Below are 13971 nucleotides of genomic sequence, written 5' to 3' on the forward strand. Positions count from 1 at the left end.
ACACAGAAACTTCCCCTCATCCAGCACCATGACAACCAGCACAGCAGAGTCCTGCATACACTGAGGCCCCTGATCATGTGACCCCTGACTCCTCCCCTCCTGTGACCTCATCACAGGTCCTGTGCGCACAGAGCAGCCATATATGTGGTGTGCGGCTCTGCAGGTGGAGGTAGGTGCTGGAGATTCCCCATTACTGGGCACGGGGAGGGGGGGGGCAGTAACTCCTTCAGCACGGAGACTATTTCGGGGCCCTTCTCCTCAGCTATATAATTATAGAATGATAGAGATGGAAGGAACCTCCTGGGTCATCGTGTCCAACCCCCTGCTCAATGCAGGATTCACTAAACCATCTCAGACCGATGTCTGCCCAGCCTGGTACCTTGGGAGGAGCAGTGTGTAGCAGGGCTGGCATTAGACTGTAGTGATGTGTCGTTCGCGAACGAGCCGACACAAAGAGCCGGCTCCCTGCTGTGAACGATGGGAGCCGGCACACCAGTGAGAGCCACTAAAATCCCTGAATGGCTCTCACTGGGCGTAAAATCCCGGGCTTCGGGAGGCGTAACTCCGCCCACCTGAGCAAAACCCCGCCCACTCTTCAATTTAATTGGCTCTCTAAGAAGTGGGCGGAGTTTCGGCTGTAGGTGGGCGGAGTTTCGGACGCCTGAAGATATATTCAATAGGGCTCTAATAGGATAGTAAAAGAGCCGGTTCAGGAGCCGAAAGAGCCGGCTCTTTTTGGTGAGCGGAGCCATGAGAGCCGGATCACCAAAAAGAGCCGGACTGCCCATCACTATTAGACTGACACCATGGCCACTATAGAGGAGCACAGGGATTGGCTGTTACTGCGCCCCCTGCTGTACAGAGGGAACAAGTGCAGGACTCAGTACAGCAGCGAGTCCCTGATACCGGAGGCCGGAACATCTCAGCGGTTTCCTCACACACAACGTCCCGTTCACACTGTGCAGACTGATAACTCCACCTGTAGGAATAACTGCTGAGAGAACGGCCTGACACCGGCCTCAGCAGACAATAGTCTGAGAGTTCAGCGGACAGTGTGTGCAACACAAAATGGAGGAGGCTCTGTCTCTTGTGGAACCTCAGATAAAATGGTGGAGGCTCTATATCTCAGATCAGGGGAAAGCTTCTTTCTTTCTCACATAAAATGGAGGATCTTCCCTCTCTCTTTACCTCAGATAAATGGATGATACTCTCTTCCATTCGGCATAAAGGGAACCTGTCACCCCAAAATTGGCCTACAAGCTAAGGCCACCGGCATCAGGGGCTTATCTGACTACAGCATTCTGTAATGCTGTAGATAAGCCCCTGATGTAACCTGCAAGATGAGAAAAAGAGGTTAGATTATACTCACCCAGGGGCGGTCCGGTCAAATGGGCGTCGTGGTCCGGGTCCAGGACCTCCCATCTTCATACCATGTCGTCCTCTTCTTCCTGCCTTGGCTCCTGCGCAGGCGTATTTTATCTCCCTGTTGAGGGCAGACAAAAGTACTGCAGTGCGCAGACGCCGGGAAAGGTCAGAGAGGCCCAGCGCCTGCGCTCTGCAGTACTTTGCTCTGCCCTCAACAGGGAGATAAAGTACGCCTGCACAGGAGCCGCAGCAGGAAGACAAGAAGAGTCACACTATTACAAAAAAGGAAGGAGTAGGTCATGGTGAGGGGATCACGTGAGGCAGCAATGCAACATAAAATTGATAAACTTTTATTATTTGATTCAACACACGCAAAAACATGCAAAAAAACATTAAAAACACTAAAATTAGTCAGTGACATGACCTCTATTAACCAGAGGCTGATAATAGGGCCAACCACCTATAGCTGAACTCCAAAAGTATATATACTGTGCACACTGATGTACTGCCTATATAAACAGCATATCAAAGATATATGTAACCCACGCACCACATCTGACAATATGTGCCGTGCTTAAAGCAAAGAATTTCTTTGCAGAGGATTATCTATATATATAAGAGGCATTGTGATTACTCGCTAATCCCGCCCCCTGCACAGTAGCTCCGCCCCCACCACCACCACACACAATCCCGCCCCCACCACATTACCACACACAATCCCGCCCCCCCACCACATTACCACACATAATCCTGCCCCCCACCCCATTACCACACAATCCCGCCCCCCCACCACATCACCACACATAATCCCGCCCCCACCCCATTACCACACACAATCCCGCCCCCACCACATTACCACACACAATCCCGCCCCCCCACCACATCAACACACATAATCCTGCCCCCCACCCCATTACCACACACAATCCCGCCCCCCACCACATCACCACACATAATCCTGCCCCCCACCCCATTACCACACACAATCCTGCCCCCACCACATTACCACACATAATCCCGCCCCCCCACCACATCACCACACATAATCCTGCCCCCCACCCCATTTCCACACACAATCCCGCCCCCACCACATTACCACACATAATCCCGCCCCCCCCACCACATCACCACACATAATCCTGCCCCCCACCCCATTACCACACACAATCCCGCCCCCCACCACATCACCACACATAATCCTGCCCCCCACCCCATTACCACACACAATCCTGCCCCCACCACATTACCACACATAATCCCGCCCCCCCACCACATCACCACACATAATCCTGCCCCCCACCCCATTTCCACACACAATCCCGCCCCCACCACATTGCCACACATAATCCCGCCCCCCACCACATCACCACACATAATCCTGCCCCCCACCACATTACCACACACAATCCCACCCCCACCACGTTACCACACACAATCTGCACCACATCACACACAATCCCGCCCCCCACAAATCCCACCCCCCACCACATCACCACACATAATCCCGCCCCTTCAACACATCACCACACATAATCCCACCCCCCACATATCACCACACAATCCCGCCCCCCCAACACATCACCACACATAATCCCGCCCCACCACATCACCACACATAATCCCGCCACCCCACCACATTACTACACATAATCCCGTCCCCCCATCACATTACCACAGATAATCCCGCCCCCCACCACATTGCCACACATAATCCCGCACCCTCGCCACATCACACATAATCCCACCACCCCACCACAATACCACACATAATCCCGCCCCCCCACCACATTACCACACATAATCCCGCCCCCCACCACATTACTACAGATAATCTCGCCCCCCACCACATTACCACACATAATCCCGCCCCCCCACCACATTACCACACATAATCCCACCCCCCACCACATTACCACACATAATCCCGCCCTCCACCACATTACCACACATAATCCCGCCCTCCACCACATTACCACATATAATCCCCCCACCACATTACCACACATAATCCCGCCCCCAACCACATTACCACACATAATCCAGCCCCCCCACCACATTACCACACATAATCCCGCCCCCACCACATCACGACACATAATCCAGGCCCCCCACCACATTACCACACATAACCCCGCCCTCCACCACATTACCACACATAATCCCGCCCCCCACCATATTACCACACATAATCCCGCCCCCCACCACATTACCACACACAATCCCGCCCTCCACCACATTACCATACATAATCCCGCCCCCCACCATATTACCACACATAATCCCGCCCCCCCACATTACCACACATAATCCCACCCACATTACCACACATAATCCCCCCCACCACATTACCATACATAATCCCGCCCCCCACCACATTACCACACATAATCCAGGCCCCCCACCACATTACCACACATAATCCCGCCCTCCACCACATTACCACACATAATCCCGCCCCCCACCATATTACCACACATAATCCCGCCCCCCACCACATTACCACACACAATCCCGCCCTCCACCACATTACCATACATAATCCCGCCCCCCACCATATTACCACACATAATCCCGCCCCCCACATTACCACACATAATCCCCCCCACCACATTACCACACATAATCCCCCCACCACATTACCATACATAACCCCGCCCACCCACCACATCACCACACAATCCCTCCCCCCACATCACACATAATCCCGCCCACCACATCACCACACAATCCCGCCCCCTCATCACATCACCACGCATAATCCCGCCCCCAAACACATCACCACGCATAATCCCGCCCCCACCTCATCACCACGCATAATCCCGCCCCCCCCACCCCATCACCACACATAATCCCGCCCCCCCACCCCATCACCACACATAATCTCACCCCATCACCACACATAATCCCGCCCCCCCCACCCCATCACCACACATAATCCCGCCCCCCCACCCCATCACCACACATAATCCCGCCCCCCCCACCCCATCACCACACATAATCCCGCCCCCCCACCCCATCACCACACATAATCCCGCCCCCCCCACTCCATCACCACACATAATCCCGCCCCCCCACCCCATCACCACACATAATCCCGCCCCCCCACCCCATCACCACACATAATCCCACCCCCCCATCACCACACATAATCCCGCCCCTCCACCCCATCACCACACATAATCCCGCCCCCCCCACTGCATCACCACACATAATCCCGCCCCCCCACCGCATCACCACACATAATCCCACCCCCCCATCACCACACATAATCCCGCCCCTCCACCCTATCACCACACATAATCCCGCCCCTCCACCCCATCACCACACATAATCCCGCCCCCCCCACTGCATCACCACACATAATCCCACCCCCCCATCACCACACATAATCCCGCCCCTCCACCCTATCACCACACATAATCCCGCCCCTCCACCCCATCACCACACATAATCCCGCCCCCCCACCGCATCACCACACATAATCCCGCCCCCCCACTCCATCACCACACATAATCCCGCCCCCCCACCCCATCACCACACATAATCCCGCCCCCCCACTCCATCACCACACATAATCCCGCCCCCCCACCCCATCACCACACATAATCCCGCCCCCCCACTCCATCACCACACGTAATCCCGCCCCCCACCCCATCACCACACGTAATCCCGCCCCCCCACCCCATCACCACACATAATCCCGCCCCCCCACCCCATCACCACACATAAAAATCATCACCACACATAATCCCGCCCCCCCACCCCATCACCACACATAATCCCGCCCCCCCACCCCATCACCACACATAATCCCGCCCCCCCACCCCATCACCACACAATCCCGCCCCCCCACTCCATCACCACACATAATCCCGCCCCCCCACTCCATCACCACACATAATCCCGCCCCCCACCCCATCACCACACATAATCCCACCCCATCACCACACATAATCCCGCCCCCCCACCACATCACCACACATAATCCCGCCCCACCACATCACCACACATAATCCTGCCCCCCACCACATTACCACACATAATCCCCCCACCACATTACCACACATAATCCCGCCCTCCACCACATTACCACAGATAATCCCCCCCACCACATTACCACACATAATCCCGCCCCCCCACCAGATTACTACAGATAATCCTGCCCCCCCCACCACATTACCACACATAATCTAGCCCCCCCACCACATTACCACACATAATCCCGCTCCCCCACCACATTACCACACATAGTCCCGCCCCCACCCCATTACCACACATAATCCCGCCCCCTCCCACCACATTACTACACATAATCCCGCCCCCCACCACATTACCACACATAATCCCGCCCTCCACCACATCACCACACATAATCCCGCCCCCCACCACATCACCACACATAATCCTGCCCCACCACATCACCACACATAATTCCACCCCCCACCACATCACCACACATATTCCCACCCCCAACACATCACCACACTATTGTTATTAACTTAATTTTAAGTTAATTTACCACCTGCGTAAGCGCTATTGAATGTTGTCATTATTTACCGTATTTTCCGGCGTACAAGACGACTTTTTAACCCCTGAAAATCTTCTTAAAAGTCGGGGGTCGTCTTGTACGCCGGGAATCGCCTTGTACGCCGGTGTATATGGTGGGTGGGGGGGAGTGGTCCTGATGACGAGGGGGTGTCTCACAGGAAAGTGAGTATCCCCCATTACCTTATCATAGCGCTGCAGCGTGGGGTCTCTGTGCTGGGAGCGGCGGCTGCTGTGCTGTGGTGCGGCGGCTCCTCTTCTGCAGTGTTGGGCCTCTGGTGCTGTGGGGCGGTGGCGTATCTTCATGCAGTCGGGGCTCCTCCGGCATCTCAAAGCCTGGAAGCCCCGCCGGCAACTCCATCGGTACAATGCGGTGGCCTCCGGGAAAATGGCCGCTGCTTAGATTCAGATCTCGTGTCCCGAGATTTCGGGACGAGATCTGAATCTGAGCATGCGCAGCCCCCAGCGGCCGGGCCACCGCATCGCACCTATTGAGCTGCCTCCGGGAGAATGGCCGCTGCTCAGATTCAGATCTCGTCTCCCGAGATCTCGGGACGAGATCTGAATCTGAGCAGCGGCCATTTTCCCGGAGGCCACCGCATTGTACCGATGGAGTTGCCGGCGGGGCTTCCAGGCTTTGAGATGCCGGAGGAGCCCCGACTGCATGAAGATACGCCGCCGCCACCGCCCCACAGCACCAGAGGCCCCACACTGCAGAAGAGGAGCCGCCGCACCACAGCACAGCAGCCGCCGCTACCAGCACAGAGACCCCACGCTGCAGCGCTATGATAAGGTAATGGGGGATACTCACTTTCCTGTGAGACGCCCCCTCGTCGTCATCAGGATCACTCCCCCCCCCAAAAGGCACATATTCACCGGCCCTATAAGACGACATAGGGTGTATAAGAAGACCCCCGACTTTTAAGAAGATTTTATTTTTTAACTGGTAAAGTTGGGGGGTCGTCTTATACGCCCAGTCGTCTTATACGCCGGAAAATACGGTACTTTAGTTTAATCACCAGCAGCGTTAATTAGATAGCAATGAGCGTGCCGAGCGTTAGCTGGCTGGAAACATCTAGTTATCAATATATGCCCACCAATAACGCGATAAACCAAAAACTATACTAATAGCTGAAATCAACAAAGCAACATGACATACATGATATAAGAATAATATACACAAATCAAATGGATCTGAATATAATCATACTAACAAGAGGCAGTTTGCCACTCTAAGATGCACTAAATGTTAGAGAAATACAGGCTGGCAATAGCTGGTGAGTATATCAGAATCCATAGGTTAAAGATGGAAAGTTTAAGGAGAGAGAGCAATATATCTCACCCAAGATGAGCACATAAGGGTTAAAGGCATAAGCTAAACGAGCCATCCATGACCAATAACATGGAATGGCAACGTTAGTTGAAGATACCCATATGCGTGTCGCCACCCTCAGTGGCTTCGTCAGGGTTACTAACCGCAAGTTGGCTGTGTCGTTTTATATATTTCCTAATTACATTTATTATATTTATTATCACGATTATTTTTGAATTGGTTTAGTGTCTTAAAAATTTGAAAAAATATATACATTTTGATTTCTGAAACTTTTAGTTTTCATATTTTCCTGTCAGTGGAGCTATGTGAGATCTTGTTTTTACCATTTCTGGATACATTTGGCATTTTATTTCTCTTCGTATTACATCATTTATGAGTGGTATAGCGAATGAAGAATGGCAATTCTGGATTTCTTCTTTAAGGTGTTTACTTTTATATTTTGATGAATTTATACTTTACTTCTAAAATGATGAAACATCCAGTGTGTAGTATAAAACCAACAAAAAAAAAAATGAAAAGAATATATATAAAAGTTGTGATGCGTTTCTTCGTCAGGTAAAAGAAAACTCAAACATGACATGAATGTATAGTAAAAAAAAAACGGATTATTCAATTCACCATATCCAAGAAAGCTAAATAAATGCCTAGAGCCAAGAATAATGAAGTTCTAATTGGATATGTTGTAGCATTGACCGAAGAAAACACTCAAATTACTGTCGGGTTACTGAGGCAATGTATTAAGGGGTTAACAGGAACAATAAACCTTAGCAATAAGGAGTCCTGGTTTTTCAGAAAAGAAAAAATCTGGAGATAATAAAAGAGAGGAAGGAGGCAGCAAGACAATGAGTCTGTGTAGTGTGGAAATGGCAGAGAAGTCCCTGGTGGTCCTTACTAGGCTCGCACAAGATCGATCTTCCTACAGATAGTTCATGCATCAAGTTGCCATGGTCCCGATGTTTACCCTGGTTACCAGTGTAAATTTTAAAAAAAACAAACACTACATACTTACATTCCGGTGTCTGTCGCGTCCCCCGGCGTCCGCTTCCCTGCACTGTGTAAGCGCCGGCCCTAAAGCAGAGCGGTGACGTCACTGCTGTGCTCTGCTTTACGGCCGGCCGGCGCTGACACATTCAGTGCAGGGAAGCCACCGGCGGGGGACGTGACAGACATCAGAAGGTGAGTATGTAGTGTTTTTTTTTTTTACTTTTACAATGGTAACCAGGGTAAATATCGGGTTACTAAGCGCGGCCCTGCGCTTAGTAACCCGATATTTACCCTGGTTACAAGTGAACACATCGCTGGATCGGTGTCACACACACCGATCCAGCGATGTCAGCGGGTGATCCAGTGACGAAATAAGGTGCTGGCCTTCTAGCTCCGACCAACGATGTCATAGCAGGATCCTGATCGCTGCTGCGTGTCAAACACAACGATATCGCTATCCAGGACGCTGCAACGTCACGGATCGCTATCGTTATCGTTGTTAAGTTGTTCAGTGTGAAGGTACCTTAAGGATATCAGGAACTTGCAGAGATGAAAAGAACTAAATAAAAGAACCAGGAATGTTTAGGTGAGGTTCTATTTTTTGAGGGATCTTCAGGAGTCAGAACTTCTAGACTTGAATTGCTGCCCAAATGAGGACATGGCTGTGAATATTTTTGCAATTCCACTGACGGCAGAGAGAGACATTCCTGGCTAATGAAGATGATAGGCTTAATGGACTGAACCTTATCTGTTTAGATTGGGATGACATATATACTGCCCACACAACATCTGTAGACTGATCCTACAGGGATTGTGGTGAGCAGACAACAGATTGTGCTGTGTTCTAAAGGTACCGTCACATTAAGCGACGCTGCAGCGATATCGACAACGATGCCGATCGCTGCAGCGTCGCTGTGTGGTCGCTGGAGAGCTGTCACACAGACAGCTCTCCAGCGACCAACGATGCCGAAGTCCCCGGGTAACCAGGGTAAACATCGGGTTACTAAGCGCAGGGCCGCGCTTAGTAACCCGATGTTTACCCTGGTTACCAGTGTAAATGTAAAAAAACCCAAACACTACATACTTACATTGCCGTGTCTGTCACGTCCCCCGGCGTCCGCTTCCCTGCACTGTGTAAGCGCCGGCCCTAAAGCACAGCGGTGACGTCACCGCTGTGCTTTGCTTTACGGCCGACGCTGACACAGTGCAGGAAGCTCTGAGCAGCAGCGCGGACGCCGGGGGACGTGACAGACATCAGAGGGGGTGAGTATGTAGTGTTTTTTTTTTACTTTTACAATGGTAACCAGGGTAAATATCGGGTTACTAAGCGCGGCCCTGCGCTTAGTAACCCGATATTTACCCTGGTTACCATTGTAAAACATTGCTGGCATCGTTGCTTTTGCTGTCAAACACGACGATACACGACCAAATAAAGTTCTGGACTTTCAGCAACGACCAGCGATATCACAGCGGGATCCAGATCGCTGCTGCGTGTCAAACACAACGATATCGCTATCCAGGACGCTGCAACGTCACGGATCGCTATCGTTGTCGTTGTTAAGTCGCTCAGTGTGAAGGTACCTTTAGTCTGTATTGTATGATCTCACTGGTTTGCTTTGTTTCAGTTCCGGTATCTTTCATGTTGTGATGATGTAGTGTTTGGCTGCTGTATGTCCCAAGTAAAAACAGTTCATTCTTCCAAAACAGTGCTAATGATTCTGCTGAAAGCTAAAAATATGTAATGCTACATGAGGGTCTACCATAGTCAAGTTCCGAACATGTTAGCATCATTTCTGTGGTCAGTGATTAGATCTAAAGTCTCCATGAATTGTATTTTTGTATTTGGGATTATTTATTTTTATATTGGCTCCTCTTACTCACATTCAGGTCCTTGCCAAATTGGATTCTTTCAGTGGGGAACCTCTATCTAAGAGAATTTTCCTGATCAGTCAAGGATGGATAAGAACAAGGACCAGATGGTGGAGAGGATATTACACCTCACCTTAGAGATCCTCTTCCGGTTAACTGGAGAGGTGAGAGATTCTGATGATGTCACATTACATCATTCTTATCTATGGGAATAACAGATGGACAGAACTGGAGAGGTGAGGACTCTGGGAATGTCTATAGTGAGATTTATTAATGTGTCTCTCCATAACCAGGATTACACAGTAGTGAAGAAGATCTCTAGTGAGCACTGTCAGGACCCTGTGTCTGAGGAATGGGGAAGACCCCTGAGCCCAATCACGGGGCCTCCACCTCACACCCTGATTCATGAAGATATCAATGATCAGAAGATCCTAGAACTTACATACAAGATGATTGAGCTGCTGACTGGAGAGGTGACACTGCTGGGCATGCTGGGTCATTATACAGTAACGCTATGTAGGGATCGGGGGATGATGCTATCATTGTATGTGTCAGGTTGCTATAAGGTGTCAGGATGTTGCTGTCTATTTCTCCATGGAGGAGTGGGAGTATTTAGAAGGACACAAAGATCCGTACAAGGACGTCATAATGGAGGTTCCCCAACTCCTCACATCACCAGGTAATAAACAGGACTAAATACACACGGCCTATAATTTTCTGTAAGTAAAGAATGAATTCAGTCCCTGTATGTGTTTCCTCCAGATCTATCCAGTAAGAGGACAACACCAGAGAGATGTCCCCATCCTCTTCTTCCACAGGACTGTAAACAAGAAGATCCCAATGCTCCTCAGGACCATCCGGTAGATGGAGAGAATGTGTCATAAGATCTCCCTTATGATGTGTAGACGGCTGTGAGGGTTTTGTGCTCAGTCTTGTTTTATCCACCAGTATTATATGTTTTATATTTGTGCAATGCAAATGGTGGGAATGACAGTAATAAATATGACCATAGACATTAGGCCCCCAATTCATTAAGGTTTTTTTTGACACTTTTGTGGTGTAAAAAACCTTCAAATTTCCAAATTTGTAATAAGGGACTAACAGGTTCGATTTCTATAGGAGAACTGCAGCTACAGTAGTTGCCTCCAATAATTATTGCTGTCATGTTGTTTTTGGTCATATTCATTCCATTTTTGCACCACTTTTACAATATTTGTTTCAGGGTGAAGATCTGACCCATATTAATACTACAGAGACATATGTGAGGAGTGATGAGCAATGTAAAGAGGAGATGCCTACATATGACTACCCAGGTGAGAATTTGCTTCTTTAATTCCACTCATTCACTGGCTGGTACAGGTATTGCGAGGCAGTGACTTGTGTTATTTGCGAGGGTTGCTATGTGTTCCCCAGGATGCGCTCAGAAGCCTATTAGATCCGCTGGAGTGCCTTGTGGTCACAGCAGGATGTCTGTGGGTCACAAGGCAAAATAAAAGTAAGCATGAATCTGGTCAGATTATGTGGACAAGGAATTGTTCAGGAAAGTCCGGTATGGGCTTTTATATTTGAAACGGATTGCAGGAAGGTAGTGGGGCCGGTCCGTTTTCTCCTGGCCGGATCTTGCAAGTGGCCCACGGCCACAGATTCCAGTTGAGAGGAAAAAAAAACCCTGCAAGAAGGATTTGGGTGCGTCAGTTTCATTTCTGGAGAAGTACAAAGCAGTCGGCTCTGTGGATCTCCATCTGTGTGAGGCAACACAGGCAAGTGGAGGCAAAAGACCTAGCACCCTCACTATACATGGCGGTGTAGTTGCCCACGGCAACATGTAACGGTCTATCTTCTGTTTTCCTGGCTGCGAACCGGAGGACACAGTTTCTTTTGTTTGTGAGTTGGACATTAACCCCTTATATCCCGTCGAGGTGACCTGGGACGTAATTCGCAGGGACGGGATAGTACGTTTTAGACAATATACTGCTTCTCCCCTGTACCTTTCTCTTTGCCAGAATGCATGAAATTATTAAAGGAGTATATGAGTATAAGTTGTTCGACTAACATCATAAGCTTTTAGTCTGCGTATTGAGATCGCCTGTTGCCTACACTGCCTTGGTCAGTTGATTGATTTTACTACAATAATTTTGTTTTTGTTTTCTTGACAGATGATAACAGGCGCTCAGCGGGACTTCAGATATTTTCAGATTTTAAGGCAGATAATCCTGATATCACACCAGATGAAGATCATGTAATTTTCCCATATATACCTACAGACCTTCACAGCGAATATCCATCATCTGATACATTTCAGCATGTCTTATCCTCTCAGACATTGCAAACTGTTAATCAAAATAAAAACATCTGGAGGAACAATGAAGATCAAGTAGATCATACTGGGGAGAAACCATTTTCATGTTTAGAATGTAGGAAGTGTTTTAAGCACAAATCAACTCTTGTTGCACATCAGAGAATTCACACAGGGGTGAAGCCATTTTCATGTTCTGAATGTGGAAAATCTTTTACTTACAGAAAAGATCTTGTTAGACATGAGAAATCTCATACAGGGGAGAAGCCATTTTCATGTTCAGAATGTGGGAAATGTTTTACTTACAAAGCAACTCTTGTTAAACATAAGATAATTCACACAGAGGAGAGGCCATTTTCATGTTCAGAATGTGGGAAATGTTTTAGAAACAAGCAAAATCTTGATGCACATCAGAGAATTCACACAGGGGAGAGGCCATTTCCATGCCCAGATTGTGGGAAATGTTTTACTTACAAAGGAGATCTTTTTAAACATAAGAAAACTCACACAGGGGAAAAGCCATTTTCATGTTCAGAATGTGGTAAACGTTTTACCTACAAAGGAGAACTTATTATACATGAGAGAATTCACACAGGGGAGAAGCCATTTTCATGTAAAGAATGTGGAAAATCTTATGGCGTTAAATCAAGACTTATTAAACATCAGAATATCCACATAAAGGAGAAGCAATTTTCATGTCCAGAATGTGAAAAATGTTATAGCAATAAATCAAAACTTGTTATACATCTTAGAACTCATACAGGGGAAAAGCCTTTTTCATGTTCAGAATGTGGGAAATGTTACAGTATTAAATCAAGACTTGTTAGACATGAGAGAAGTCATACAGGTGAGAAGCCATTTTCATGTCCAGAATGTGGAAAATGTTATGCCTATAAATCAACTCTAGTTGTACATCTGAGAACTCACGCAGGAGAGAAGTCATTTTCATGTTAAGAATGTGAAAAATGTTTTACAGAGAATTGTAAAAGCAATGTGGTGGCATTGCGCACTCTGCGTTTTTATACGCAGTCCCCAGGACATACGCCCTCCTCTTGGAGATCATACCTTGGATTACATACCTTTCTTCTTAAGCGCACAAGGCAGCAACCCTACTTTCTCTATTCTACCTGATCTAGAGATGTTTGAAAAAGATCCAGACTGGGTCGAAGCGTAACCTTTATATATAGCTTTAAAGATTTTCAACTATTTTGAACACTGTGGTGTACGACTACGTTTTGTACAATAAAAGACAGTTCTTGCAAAATCTCTGAGTGCAGCTGACTACCCTCAATTTGTTTACTTGGATTTGTCCAGCTCGGCCAGCACCCCCCGCTAGTAGCTCAGTGCGCATCTATTTTATTTTCTGTTTATCAACTATCTGCATTTTCTTCCTGAATCAGACCTGCAGTTATCAGTTTGTCTGTTGTAAGGATAACAATAACAAACCCTTCTCTGCTGTTTACACTACAGTACTGCTGCATAGTGTGTAAACTTTCTGCAAGTATTCAGTTTGCCTGATCATCAATTCTGCCTGTGATTAACTTTTTGTTTGCTGATTGCCTATGTCTGCAAATACATA

The 13971-nt window shown here is 48.5% G+C and overlaps 1 protein-coding gene across 1 annotated transcript in view; it reads left to right on the forward strand.

The window, feature by feature from the left end:
• The window catches only part of LOC143768200 (uncharacterized), a 144374-nt gene extending 130670 nt beyond the window's left edge, over window positions 1-13704 (forward strand). The window contains exon 21 of the mRNA XM_077256891.1: window positions 12528-13704. Coding sequence (XP_077113006.1) covers window positions 12528-13346 — 819 coding nt within the window. The 3' untranslated portion in view covers window positions 13347-13704. The remainder of the gene's footprint in view (window positions 1-12527) is intronic.
• Window positions 13705-13971: the final 267 nt, after the last annotated feature.

The sequence above is a fragment of the Ranitomeya variabilis genome, chromosome 4, assembly GCF_051348905.1.
Source record: "Ranitomeya variabilis isolate aRanVar5 chromosome 4, aRanVar5.hap1, whole genome shotgun sequence".
Lineage (NCBI taxonomy): Eukaryota > Metazoa > Chordata > Amphibia > Anura > Dendrobatidae > Ranitomeya > Ranitomeya variabilis.